This window comes from Diaporthe batatas, assembly GCF_019321695.1.
Source record: "Diaporthe batatas strain CRI 302-4 chromosome Unknown Contig00011, whole genome shotgun sequence".
In the NCBI taxonomy this organism is placed as follows: Eukaryota; Fungi; Ascomycota; class Sordariomycetes; order Diaporthales; family Diaporthaceae; genus Diaporthe; species Diaporthe batatas.
Window position 1 is genome coordinate 481,268 of NW_025408558.1, and position 13,243 is coordinate 494,510.

At 50.4% G+C, this 13,243-nt stretch overlaps 4 protein-coding genes across 4 annotated transcripts; 3 read left to right on the plus strand and 1 right to left on the minus strand.

Moving 5' to 3' along the window:
- Positions 1-1,970: 1,970 nt before the first annotated feature.
- Positions 1,971-3,853, plus strand: KVR01_009124 (uncharacterized protein). Its single transcript, XM_044788238.1, has 5 exons — positions 1,971-2,734; positions 2,898-2,993; positions 3,068-3,179; positions 3,288-3,515; positions 3,591-3,853. Exons 1-5 carry the CDS (start codon positions 2,060-2,062, stop codon positions 3,818-3,820), a joined length of 1,341 nt encoding a protein of 446 aa, XP_044641626.1. The 5' UTR covers positions 1,971-2,059; the 3' UTR covers positions 3,821-3,853.
- Positions 3,854-5,117: 1,264 nt separating this feature from the next.
- KVR01_008970 (uncharacterized protein) lies at positions 5,118-7,827 on the plus strand. The gene is made up of 3 exons (XM_044781757.1): positions 5,118-5,401; positions 5,478-6,909; positions 6,966-7,827. Exons 1-3 carry the CDS (start codon positions 5,295-5,297, stop codon positions 7,623-7,625), a joined length of 2,199 nt encoding a protein of 732 aa, XP_044641472.1. The 5' UTR covers positions 5,118-5,294; the 3' UTR covers positions 7,626-7,827.
- A 652-nt stretch (positions 7,828-8,479) lies between these two features.
- On the plus strand, positions 8,480-10,392 carry KVR01_009570 (uncharacterized protein). The gene is made up of 4 exons (XM_044787743.1): positions 8,480-9,278; positions 9,332-9,398; positions 9,489-10,046; positions 10,131-10,392. Exons 1-4 carry the CDS (start codon positions 8,536-8,538, stop codon positions 10,242-10,244), a joined length of 1,482 nt encoding a protein of 493 aa, XP_044642072.1. The 5' UTR covers positions 8,480-8,535; the 3' UTR covers positions 10,245-10,392.
- A 251-nt stretch (positions 10,393-10,643) lies between these two features.
- Positions 10,644-13,215, minus strand: KVR01_008879 (uncharacterized protein). The gene is made up of 5 exons (XM_044787393.1): positions 13,042-13,215; positions 12,876-12,956; positions 12,600-12,748; positions 12,453-12,533; positions 10,644-12,401 (listed from the first exon to the last, which is right to left on the minus strand). Exons 1-5 carry the CDS (start codon positions 13,141-13,143, stop codon positions 10,664-10,666), a joined length of 2,151 nt encoding a protein of 716 aa, XP_044641381.1. The 5' UTR covers positions 13,144-13,215; the 3' UTR covers positions 10,644-10,663.
- Between the last annotated feature and the right edge of the window lie 28 nt (positions 13,216-13,243).

Here is a 13,243-nt window from a genome sequence, read left to right on the forward strand (position 1 = left end):
ACCTTTAAATAAAGTAATTATACTTTATTACTATATATAATATTTAAGTTTATAGTTCTAATAGCTTTATAAAAAAGAAATAACTATTAATAATTAAATTTATAACTATATAAAGATAGATTTTTACTTTAAAAGAAGTTATTAATATTTAAAATAATTAATATATTTTTAAAAAGTTAAGGGACTATAAGTTTAATTTAAAGAAAATTAAAATTTATAAGAATCTTAAACTTAAGCTTAAAGAGTTTAATTTAATATTTATATTTATAAAAATAAAAGTCTTTATATAGTTTAAAAGGAGGTTTAAATTAAGTTAGAAATTAAATTAAATTATAGTAAAAGAAACTAATTAAATAAAAATTAATTAGAAAATTATAATTATAAATCTTTTAACCTTATATTAAAAAGAGAAAAATTATAATATATTTAATTAATTTAATAAAAATAAATTTAAATAATTATTAAATATATTAATAAAATAAATAATTTATTAAGTTTTATATTATAATATTTATTCAATAAAGATTATTTTAAAATTAATTTAATTTTATTATATAATTACTTTATTAACTTTAATTTTAATATTATAATAAATTAACTCTTAAATTATTTATTTTAATAATATAATATTATTAAAAGTAATACTTTCTAACTTTAATTATATATTTATATATTTTTGTCTATTATTATTAATACTATATTTCTTTAAATACTAAATTTTAAGTATTTACTACTATATAAAGGTACTATATATATTTTATATATATAGGGATTAAAAACGAAACCACCTAGCTACTAGCATGCTACCTCTATGTCACTGCTTGAAATCCCACTCCAACTTAAATTAAGACAGGTAAGCCCGACCGTGAAATCTGTGCGGAAATAAGGATTTTAAGGTAGAATGAACAAGACAATTTTCAAGCCAGTTGGAACTGGGGTCGTTACGAGAGATCACGGTCCTCAAAACGGGCTGTGTGCCAGGTACCTCCACAAAGACACCAGTACCTACCGAGACGTTTACTTGTCTAATGGGATGGTATAATCTTATCATGTCCCGCCAGCATGGCTCTCTACCTGGATTTACCCTGAATCATTCTCTTTCCACTGTCATTGGCACTGTATTTCTTTAAACGCTGGGTCTTGAGCATTTACCACTGTATCAAGGCGCCATGTACATTTTATATGTATGGGGATTAAGAACGAAACCACTACCCTGAATCAAAGCTTGAATTATGTGCGTACATGGGAAGTTCTTTTTAGGCATCTCTGAGACTAGGGTGTCAGCGGATGCTTCGACACTTGCTCGAAGCTGCGTGTCAGGGTGTGCGCACAGCGCTAGATAATCGATGCCAGAACGACGCCAAATCAGGGCGTCCGCGGCACAGAAAAGCAAAACACTCCGTCTTCGTACTTGCATAACTTGCCGCGGTCTGAACCAGAGTTCCCCGCAGTTGGGCACCTGCCTAAAGCAGATCGTTGTCAGTCTACTGTCGCTTTCCAGCGGGGTGAGACACCGGGCGCCGGTCAGCCGTAGACCTCGGGAGAGATCCAAGCCCTGAACAAGGGGAGCCCGGGACAGGTCTGGGCTCTGCGTGCTATCGAAACCTAATGACGCGCCAATATTGAGCCGTCGTGTAGCCTCAGGTGGGGGAAGTGCCATTTAGAATCAGGATGAACAGGTACTAGCACCACTTGGCTGCAATGCAACGGTGTGATCGCGGGGGGCAAGCCGAGAGAATACGCCCAGGAACCGTTGCACCGTAAGTTGCCGATCCGTTGAATTACTACTAACACGACACTGCGCCGCGACTGACGCGGCGCAGCTGACCTGAAGCGTGCAAGCCCATAATGTCATCGATGATGTATACATACACATGTGGCGGTGATGTAGACTGCATATAGCGGTAATTGTAGGCATATATCTGGACCTCTCCCACAGATCTTGCCCAGGATGTTCCAGTCCGACCAGCCGCGTTCACACCAGTTCTGGTTGCTGCACGCACGTCGCCCCGAGTGTTCCGAGCCGCCGTAGAGACGCTCTCTGCCTTCACTTCTCAGGATGTTGTCTTCTCTTTCGACTGTGCTGGCTACAGCATGCTTGATCGTGCAAACTCTGGCGTCTCCAGCCTCTGGAAAAGCATTGTCGCGGAGGCAAGACAACGGCACGCCAGCTGCCCCTATCCCACCTCTCCAAGATCCTTGGTATTCTGCCCCTGACGGCTTCGAGTCTGCGAAACCAGGGGACGTTTTGCGAATCCGTGAGGCACCCGGAAATCTCACATCACTGACCAGCAACTGTTCCTCTGCCTACAACATTCTCTACCGGACTACGAACAGCCAATACAAACCTGACTGGGCGGTCACTACCGTCTTCGTCCCAGTCTCCGCATCTCCTGCTCTTCTCTCATACCAGGTTCCATACGACTCGGCATGGCTGGACGCAAGTCCCAGCTACGCTTTCTACTCCAGCGACGGAGCCAGATATCTCCCTGATATCAGCACAGGGCTGTCATCCGGCTGGTTTGTAAATGTTCCGGACTATGAGGGGCCACTTGCCAGCTTTACAGCGGGGGTCATGTCTGGACATGCTACCATCGATTCAATTCGTGCTGCTTTCAATGCAAACGAAACGCTGGGGCTGGACCCGGATGCTCGATATGCAATGTGGGGATATTCTGGTGGTGCTCTGGCGAGTGAGTGGGCGGCTGAACTGCAAGTTCAGTATGCTCCAGAGGTCAGTCCCAGGCACCCAACTATCCACGACTTTTCTTTGCTGGAGTACGCAGTGTCAGCCGAGCCACGATACTTAGCTCGAAAGTCTCTCGCACAAGGCACCGCCTTGTTTCCAATGCCGTTCAGGATCGTGAAAGCTGTTTTGTAAACTGACTTTTTAACAGATGAACTTCGGCGGTGCTGCGATTGGAGGTTTGACGCCTAATGTAACGAGCGTTCTATATTCTATCAACACGAAGTTAGCGGCTGGACTTGCTCCGGTGAGTATTGCTGTAAAATTTGATTGTTCGATTGGTAGATTCACAGATACGCTGACACACGGTGACATGAGCAGTCGTCGATATTGGGGTTGTCCAGCCAGTATCCAGAGGAAAGAGCGTACCTACTATCGAGGCTGAAGACCGAAGGCCCCTTTAACGCAACAGGATTCCTGGCCGCGCTCAATTGTGCGTATGATATGATCTCACTTGAGCCCTGGTGCTTGTGTTTCATCCAAACAAGACCTGTTGCCTTCTCACCAGATCCAATATCGCTAACTTGTGATTGACATATAGACACTGTAGTTCAGGCAGCTAGAGCATATGCTTTTCAAGATATGGGTGAATATTTCGTTGGTGGCATCACTGACATCACAACGGATTTGGTACTCAGGATCATCAACCGTGACGGCATCATGGGCTATCACGGTGTGCCTGAAATGCCCATTTTCTCTTATAAAGCCGTCGAAGACGAGATCAGTGTTGTCCAAGATACGGACGCATTGATGGAAAAGTATTGCAACAGTAAGACCAACTCATCCCTATTCCATTAGTCCCGCAGGTCAACGCCACGGATCTTGCTGATGATCATCTGCGTAGTCGGAGCCAACATCCTATACCAGCGAAACACTGTCGGCGATCACGGTGATGAGGCTGTGAACGGTCGACCGTCGGCGTTGGCTTGGCTCAGCAGCGTCTTGGGAGGTACATATGCCGAAGACTATTCTGCTTCAGGGTGTACCACTACGACGGTCACCATAGACCTTACAAACACGACGGCCAGCAAGAGAAGTCTCCAGGATGAGCCGATTTGGTTCTGGGTGGATTGAGCCTCGCCAAATTGCAAGTTTGGTTTGTACGCAGTGTAATACAACATCATCCAATATATCATTAGTTACACTTTACACATACAATGTCTTGGATCAACAGTCCGGAAGTTCATGTGGAATTATCAGGAGACAGCAACGCTGTATATAGAACGCCAGCTGGTCTCAATACAACTTATCAATGCGGTTCGGTCAGTGGACACTGTTGCACAGTACCTACTAAGCGAATAGCTCTTCACTGGCTGATTTCTCGTATTTGGAAAGGGCGAGACTTTTACTGCACAATATGGCGTCCACTTTTGGACAGGTTGCAGGCCCGAAGAAGTGCAGTCATCGACTGACTCGAGCACCACGGCCGAAAACCTTGGAACTGAACTCTGTCAGCGTGGCCTCTTTGGCGACCACACAATCGAACGACACCAACAGTTATGCAGATAAGAAAACCACCATACCTAGGCACGCGATAGATACGCACACTTTCCTTCGTGATGGGTGTCCTGAACAACCGCGACTAGAGTGGTTGCGCCTCTTGCAAATTGTGCAGCAACATATCCAGTTTGCATGCTGTACAATAGCGAGTTGTGATGCCCATGTCTTAAAAACGCATGCAAGGCAGAGAGACGAAGCGCGTCCGAGATTACAATGATTAGAGATACCAAGTGGGTGCGCGAGATCGATCAAAGAAAGCGGCGTTCGTGGTCACCAGTATGCCAGAAACGAAGCTGACCGCCTTTGTTCGGCATGGAAAGCGTTACATGCGATCAAAGTGGAATGGGGATAGGGACTGCGAACACAATCTCGAAAACACTGTCCAGATATGTGATCCGTATTGCACAATATCTAGGTAGTAAAGGAAGCACGCAAGAGCTGATTCAGTATATCCTTGTGCTCTTTGTGGGGTACGCTGCGTCAGGCAACTCGACACCCACAGGTCTGAATTAAGCTTCGTACGTAAGTTCATGAGCGATCGAAAGGAACTCAAGCGTTCCGGTATTGGACATGTGCTGATGCATGAGAGATATACAGTAAGAGCAGGGCTCTGAAAACTCTGGTGGTGGGCCCCACGGCCGATTCGTTGTCAACCACAAGGATAGTCTAGGGGATCCGCTGCACTTACACGTCGATATCCTGCGGTGAGAGGGCGCCATTGTTACAGAGTTTCAGAGTCTCCCCTTTTTGGCCGCATACACGACCAGGCAGTCCAGTCCAGGGGCCCATATTATCTACCTAGGTACTGACACGTCAGAATGGCTGAGGAAAGCTGCAGTCGAAATTTTGGTTCCGCATGAACCGTGCTCACCTTGCAGCTCACCCGCTCGCCAACGAACCTCAGCTGCGATGTGGATCTGCAGTGGGGTCCAGAACGGACCCCTAAAATTCCGTTGCGGTGATCTTTTGAAAACACGTAAATAAACTCCAAGGCGCGAGGGAGAAGATCAGGTTCTCTTGACATTGTCCGAACTCATCGTCGGCAAACATGGCGTCAAATACCTTTGCTCTCGTCCGTACTGACACTAGCCTCCCGGAGATACCCTCCATCAAAGACGATGATTCCTTCGCCGAGATCTCTAAGAAGCTAGCGCAGTAAGTTCCCGACATCCTCATGCTTTTGTTCCTGCGGTGAATTATGACGAGGAAGAAGCTGACTGAAATGCCTTAGCTACATTATTGAGGCTGTCGACTCGCCTCTGAGTTGGGAGGACCTGCGTAGCAGCAAGCACCTCCAGCCTCTCCAGCCTCTCATTGACTACCTGGCTACTGAGTGTCACCACAATGCCGTCGTCGCCGCTTTGGTTGCCCTGAAGGGCCACTTCAAGGCACTAGAGTCAGACGATGATGCTGGCGTCAACGAGTCGCGTGGCTTTGCCAGCGAGCTGGTGGCATGGCAATTTGTCCTGACGCTGTCGAAGCAAGATGCTCTGGAGTATTTGTTGTTCGAGCTGCGTGATGACGACGACGACGACGAGTCAGATGACGAAGAGAATGCTCTTTTGACTCGCAGGCATCGGCCAGCGCACATAAATGGGCGGGTTGCAAACCTTGTCAACGGTCACAGCACCAATGGCAATGCAGATGGCGACGCCACCAAGCCTAACAACGGCGAGGGTTTCACTGAGCCTTTCATGAACCTGAACACCCTTGAGATCGCGGCAGTCTCCGGGGCCAAGAAGTTCCTCAGCCAGCGGGCCATCCAGGATATCGTGGATGGAATCTGGTACGGCAAGATTGTCTTCTGGAACAGGCTCAAGGTGAACGCGGTTAAGAAACCACGGTTTCACCATAAGAGGACCGAGGACTATTGGTGCCGCCTGCGAGTACCCCGCTACATGAAGATTTTCGAGATCGGCTTCTTCGTCTGCTGGCTGGGACTATTCTACATCGTGTGTTTGGAGAGAGTCAAGGGGTACGTCACCGGGTGGGAGGTTCTCTTCTACATCTTCACCCTGGGATTCGTCTTCGACGAGCTTGATGACTTCATGGAGTCCGGTATCTACTTCTACGCCACGGACATCTGGTCTATGTGGGATATCGGTATCGCGCTGATCGGCATTGTCTTCTTTGTGTTGCGCATGATCGGCCTGAGCAATGGCAGCGACAAGACATTGGAGTGGGCGTTCAACATCTTGGCGCTCCACTCTCTGCTTCTGATCCCACGCATCTTCTCCCTGGTCAGCCTGAGCCCTTACTACGGCTGTCTGTTGCCATGCTTGAAGGAGATGGGCAAGCAGTTCATTCGATTCCTGGGCTTCACACTCATCATCTATCTCGGATTTTTCACCACCTTCATCATGCTTGCTATGGGTCATTACCCGCTGGACTCGCTTTCCATCACAATCCTCAAGTGCTTCTTTGGCGCTGGTGTGCAGGGCTTCGATATCGCTCAAAAGGTCTCGCCATACCTTGGACTACCTGTCATGGTCATCTTTGTCGTCTTGACCAATCAGCTTCTGATCACCTCTATGATGGCACATATCAGCAACAGTCTGCGCCAAGTGCTCGAATCATCCCGCGAGGAGTACCTTTTCGTCTATTCAGTCTATGTCCTGGAGGCTGTGACTTCAGATAAGATGACTTACTTCCAAGCACCATTGGTGAGTGTCACTCTACCCAAGAATTTTGAGTGAATTTTGATACTAATCTTCTGCAGAACCTGATCCCAGTAGTCTTGTTGAGGCCGCTGCTATATATTGTTCCCGATACCACGGCCGATCAGATTCGCATCATGCTTCTCAAGGGAACCCACTCTCCTTTCCTCGGCGCTATCTGGCTGTGGGAGCACTGGGAAGCCCTTGCTCTGAAGCGCGAGGAAGAGGAACGTGTGGCGATGGGTCTGGACCTCGATGTGACCGACAACAACACCGCCTCTACCAGCAGCACCAACCAACCCAAGCCCATCAAGGGCAAGACGAACACTCTTTCTTCTAGCAAGAAGCACAGCCTCACCAAGACCGGCAAGGTTAAGATCCCCGCAGCGCTGCTTGCCTCCGCATCCAAGAGACCATCCAAGAAGAGTGGAGTCTCACCAGACACCGCCGGCCGTGTCAATGTGCCTTCTACGACCTTGACCAACGGAAGTGCGCCTGCTCCACCGCCACCACCTGCTCCACCTGCACCTGCACCTGCACCTGCACCTGCACCTGCTCCTGCGCCCGCTTCAGGGCCTGAGCCTACGGCAGGCCAAGCCGTGTTGGCAGGCGGCTCGGCTGATATTGTCGAGATGATGCGCATGTTGAAGGAGTTGAGTGTCCAGGTTGAGGAAGTCAGAGCGGCTCTGGTTAAGCACGACCAGGGTCCTGAGATTCAGTAGAGAGTTGATAATCAATGACATCCAGTGGTGGTTAACTGGTGCTCACCTATTCTCGAGGAAAGTGGGAATGGGGGCACATTGTTTTCTACACTACCTAGTAGGGTAGTATCAATGATAGTAAGGCACTTCCAAGTGCTGACCAAAGTGGATCGATCCTGTTGATCGCCAAGCCCGAATGCAGCGTTGGCAATTTCAGTCTTATCTTGCAATATCCGCTTTTCTATGCAAATCGTCTTGATACCAAGAATCTTCGCGTGCGTTGGGTTCTAGGGAATGGTTTTCTTGACCGCACAGTCTGCTGTGATGGTCGTCATGGTACCTAGTTAGGTATCTCAATGTGGCATGTGACTACGCGCACGTTGGCTCCGCGAAGACTCAAAGGGCTACATAAAACATACCAGGCTTTCAGATATCTGGGCTTAAGACAGATCATCTTGAAGTCAAGTCTGCATCTAAGACCCGCCTACATGTGGGTTATGCTGCGCCGGTCGGACCACTTAAAAACGCACAGGACGTTCTTGTCAGACTCCATCGAGATCGCCAACGGGTCAGCTTACGGGGACCGACGCCTAGCCGTCGTGTGTAACATCGCGATGAGGGGCAACCTGACGCATGCAGGGCATGGCGACAACTCGCTTCGACCTGAGAGGCTGCACTCACAACTGCCGCGGACTGTGAACAGGCATGATCGACAAGTTGGATATCGCCTCGCTTAAATGCCACTATGGGTACCATTTTACGAGCACTGTATCCGCATTCCGGTATATAATAAAACTTTCAAATCGATGCCGACCATTATACTTGTCCTCGGTGGTTCTCTGCTATTTATCAGCTTACGACTACGAACGCCAAGAGGAAACCCCTGGTCCATCTAGTCACCAGCCAGGGCGAGCGCCAGGCACATTTCGTCATGAACCTATTCCAAGCCGGTATCGCGTTGGCATTATTGCTCGCATTCTGGTATCTAAGTACAGCTGTGCGCTCATGGTATCGCCTTCGACACATTCCGGGACCCTTCCTGGCCAAGTTCTCATACCTGTTCCTCGCCTATGTCCAACAGAGCGGCCGCCAGTACTACATATTTCGCGATGAGTACACCAGGTACGGGCCCCTCGTCCGTGTCGGGCCCAACGAGCTGTCCACAAGTGATCCGAATGTCCTGCGCAAGATGACGTCCGCGAGGGCCCAGTACACAAGGGACGCCTGGTACACGGGCGGCCGCTGGAACTCGTACGCGCACAATATGTTTACGACGACGGACACCAAGGCCCACGATAACATCAAGTCCAAGATGGCGATCGGGTACGGAGACAAGAACTCGGCGCTGGAACCGGGAGTCGATGAGCAGGTCACGACGTTCGTGCGGCTGATCAGGGACGGGTACCTGAACGGCACGAGGCTGCTTGATTTTGGGACGCTGACGTCCTATTTTACAATGGACGTCATCACAAAGGCTGGGTTTGGCGAGGCATTTGGGTACTTGGAGAAGGAGGAAGATCTGTTTGATTTCCTGGCCGGCGTCCGGGACAACTGGCAGTTCATGGGCATTACGCTGGATGTGCCTTGGCTGAGGGAGATCTTCTATTCTCCCTTCCTGCTGAAGCTCATTGGCCCGAAAATGACCGACGAGAAAGGTCTTGGTAGGCTCATGAAGTAAGTGCATCTGCCTCTCTGTGTGTTCTTGCCGTGTTGACAATCGGGTTTAGAGTCGGCCACGATGTTATTAAAAAGAGGTTAGCAAAAGAGAAGGGCACACAAGCCGACGACATGCTGGTATGCAAAAGCCCCTTTTAATAACATGCTCAAGTGTGGACTCGAGCCGCCAATATCAGCAGCAGTTTTGTAACCGACCACTCCGTGTAGGGTTCTTTTCTAGCTCACGGCTTGACCCCAGAGCAGTGCGAGAATGAGGCCCTGTTCATGATCGTTGCTGGCTCGGAGACCACAGCCTCTGTAATTCGCGTGACTGTGCTGCACATCATGTCGGCACCCAGAGTATACAACCAGCTCAAGCAAGAGATCAGAGAAGCTCTGGAAGACGGCAGAGTCACCCACCAGCCCATCGCAATGGAAGAATCAAAGCGCTTGCCGTTCCTCCAGGCCGTCATATACGAGGGATTGCGCATGCGTTCACCAGCGCCGGGGTTATACGCCAAAGTCGTGCCAGCTGGGGGTGACACCCTCTGCGGCAAGTTTGTGCCCGAGGGAACGGCAATCGGCATGAACACATCGGCCGTGCTGGCCGACACAAGCCTGTTCGGGGAGGATGCCAGCCTCTTCCGGCCGGAAAGATTCCTCGAGGTCGACGATGCCAGGAGGGCCGAGATGCAGCGCGACGTGGAGCTGGTATTTGGCACTGGACGCTGGATGTGTGCCGGCGAGGCGGTCGCGTTCATGGAGCTCAACAAGATCCTATTCGAGGTAGGCATCGCGATGTACACGCACCGCTCGACGGGGAACACCACGCAGTGTGCTCGCCTAACGCAATGCTAACATCTTCGACAGCTCTTCCGCAACTTTGACTTGCAACTTGCTCACCCGATGAAACCGTGGCATTCTCTGAGTTGGTCTGTCTGGGTTGACGAGAATATGCATTTGAAAGCCACAGAAGCCAAGTAGCCACATTACACGCGGTAGTGGCGGGACGCATGGATTTTGGCAGGATCGACCCTCGACCGCGAGTGGACACCTGGACTGAGGCCATGGGCATTTGAAGAAACATGGTGAGTATTGGCTACGTCTTAGAATTATTGGAGTCAACAAGCAGAATGAGGATTCTAATCTCTAAAGCATACAAAGTCGTGGCGGCTGCTCAGGATACATTGGATTCTTTCTTTGAATTTTCATAGCCGTGAGCTGCAATTTAGTATTAGTTCGATTTTAAGTCTGTCACCGAGCCAGATTTTCAGATGAGAATTTGAGAGAAGATCAAGAGAAGGCCCGGGTTGCGCAGATTTATGGTATCAATTGATTCTATATATTCAAAGATTATGAGAGTGGCAGCAATGGCCGAGGTCGGTTCATAGGAGCCCACACCGTCAAAAGACCCTGTGACTTTTAGTCGTCCTCGGTGACGGAGACATGGTCGCTGACATCTTACGTTTTCCCGGCGTCGATTTCGTGCCATTGGAACGATCAAGCCCATCATCCCGTGCAGTATCGTCTTCAGTATCGGCCGACTCATCTCCCACCTCGTCACTGCCGTTATCATCCCAATCCGACTGTGTGTTTCCAATCAGCGCCCTGCGCGAGATCTCAGCCACGAGGTCCCTGTAGCTCCCATCCTCTTCGTCGTCTTCCGGCTCGTTCTTGATTGGCCGGTCAGCGATCGCCGATGTACCGCCGCGTGCCCCAGGGCCTGCCCGCGTCCAAACGGGGTTGTTGTCGTCCAGACCGTTAACTTCCCAGCCAGCCTGAAACGGCACGGCGTACTGCGGTTTCCAAGAAGGATCATTCATGTTGGGCGCCTCGGAGAAGGTATTTGCGTTAAGGTGTATGGTCGCCCCGCCGCCAGGAGGTGGGAGGGCGGCAACAGCCTGGGCCAGCTTGCCCGATGGGTTGAGCCCTGCCTCCAGGTCGTCGGCGACCTCCCACCAGGTGCCCTCATCGTCACGCAGCTGGCTCCTCATACCGCGCGCTCTGGTCAGCTGGCGCAGCTCCTGTATTATGTACGGCAGCCGTGCGCGGGTGTGTAGTATGGCTGACAGGACCGGCGGACGGGACTCGTGGAGACAGTGAACATCGGGAAGCCTGTGCCGGCTGACATACGCCGGCTTCACCCGGCGGAGCTGGGCCTCCAGGTCCTGGATCCGCAGCTTGACCGCGTTCAGCTGTTGTGCAGCCTCCGCGACGATACTAATTTGCAGGTTCATCGGCATCCTCCTGAGAAATTTGATATTCTCGGTGAAAGCATTTGAGTCACCGGGAGGCGAGAAGTTATGTTTCCGCTGCAGGTGTGATGTCAGCTGGCCGTGGACGAGATTGTCCTGGAGTTGGCCGCACCCAGGCCACCAGCAAGGACAGCTGCGGAGCGGAACACCGACAGCTGCCAGCTCTGCTGGGTGGTGTCTCCTCTTGTGTCGTAAGATTGAATTCTGTGAGAGTTGGATACCACAGAATACACATGTGGCAACCGCATTCCGACCCTCAGTTTCGTTCAGGGTCGACCGCCGCCGCCCACGACGTTGTCCGGGCAATGTAGCCCTCCTCTCAGAGGCTGGATCCGGCGTCGGTTCCCGACGAATGGACGAATTCCAAACATCGGAAGGAGCAGTAGCTACTGATGATCTGGCTGGTGGGCTTACATGGCTGGAGTCTGAGCCTCTGCTGGAGTAATGCCGAGAATGCTGTGCTGGTGCTTTTGTCGTTGACGCACTCTCGGGCAAGCGGTGTCGCAAAGGCTGATCAGACTCGGCTGTCTCTCCCAGAATGTTTTCCAAGATTTGCCTTAACTGGCTTTCTTGTTCTCCTATCTCCCCCAGACAGGCTCGAACCCGCTCCTTCTCTGCTTCCTGGCCTCTGGCGAAGGCAAAAGCGATCTCACTGTTCATGAGCCGACGCTGACCAGCGGCAAATCCCTGGGCATAAGCTCCCTCGATATCAGCTGGGTCTACCTGGCGCCTGGAAGCCTCTGCTCGGGCACCCGCTTCGAGCCCGGCCGAGAAGCCCGATTCGTAGGCACCGCCCAGGAGTTGCTGCCGCTTTGCAGTATCCAGCTCGTCGTCGCCATCCGCCCGATCATGTTTCTCACCGGCAGGTTGCGGGCGCTTTTCTGAACTGCAGACTCATAAGTGAACAAGCCATGTAGGGAAGTATTTGGCAACAGACCTGGATTTGGTCTCTGGCAATGCATGCTTCACAAGGTAGAGCATCTTCCTATAGAGCATCAAAGGCAAGGGGTCTTCGCGTCTAGGCTCAGAAACAAGAGTTAGACCAGTGTCAATGAGACAGAACTGGTTCAAGGATCAGACTCACTCTTCAGGGGTATGTGGGCCGTAGATGAGGACCCGAACGGCCGCCGAGGCAGCAAGATCGATGAAATCGTCGTAGTGCCCGGGAGGCTGCTCCTTCCGGCGCCTCACATCTCTCGCAAAGGCTTCTATCAAATGATGATCAGGAGAAATCTGACTGATTAATGTTAGTATTTACATAATTCAACACAGGCTCTTGTCTATGAGATGGATACAGAATAGTGAAAATGGGGGGTTGGGCTGCAGGAGAGGCTTCAGGATGGGATATTTGGGAACATACGCCACTGGCACGCGGTGACCTTGACTCTCCCCACCAGCCAATATTTGCAGGAATGCATTTCCAACAGCATCCTCCACAGACCTATGTGATTAATCAGTCAACAAGAGTGGGCGGGACACGGTCATTGTGTGGGAAGTGATCCATATGTTGGCCCCGGTTTCCTTACATTGATTTTTGGCCGTTGCCGTTTGATATCAGAGATGCATCTCTGCCAGCCTGGTTCTGCATCGTGTGCACAGCTATCATCATGAGAGAGCCAGTGATCCATACAGGAGGCAAGGAGAGGCCGGTCAGATCTCAGAGGCAGTCCAGCACCGCTGCAGGCTTCCTCGGGTGATCGTTTGGTGTCTGAAAAGAGCCCTGGCACG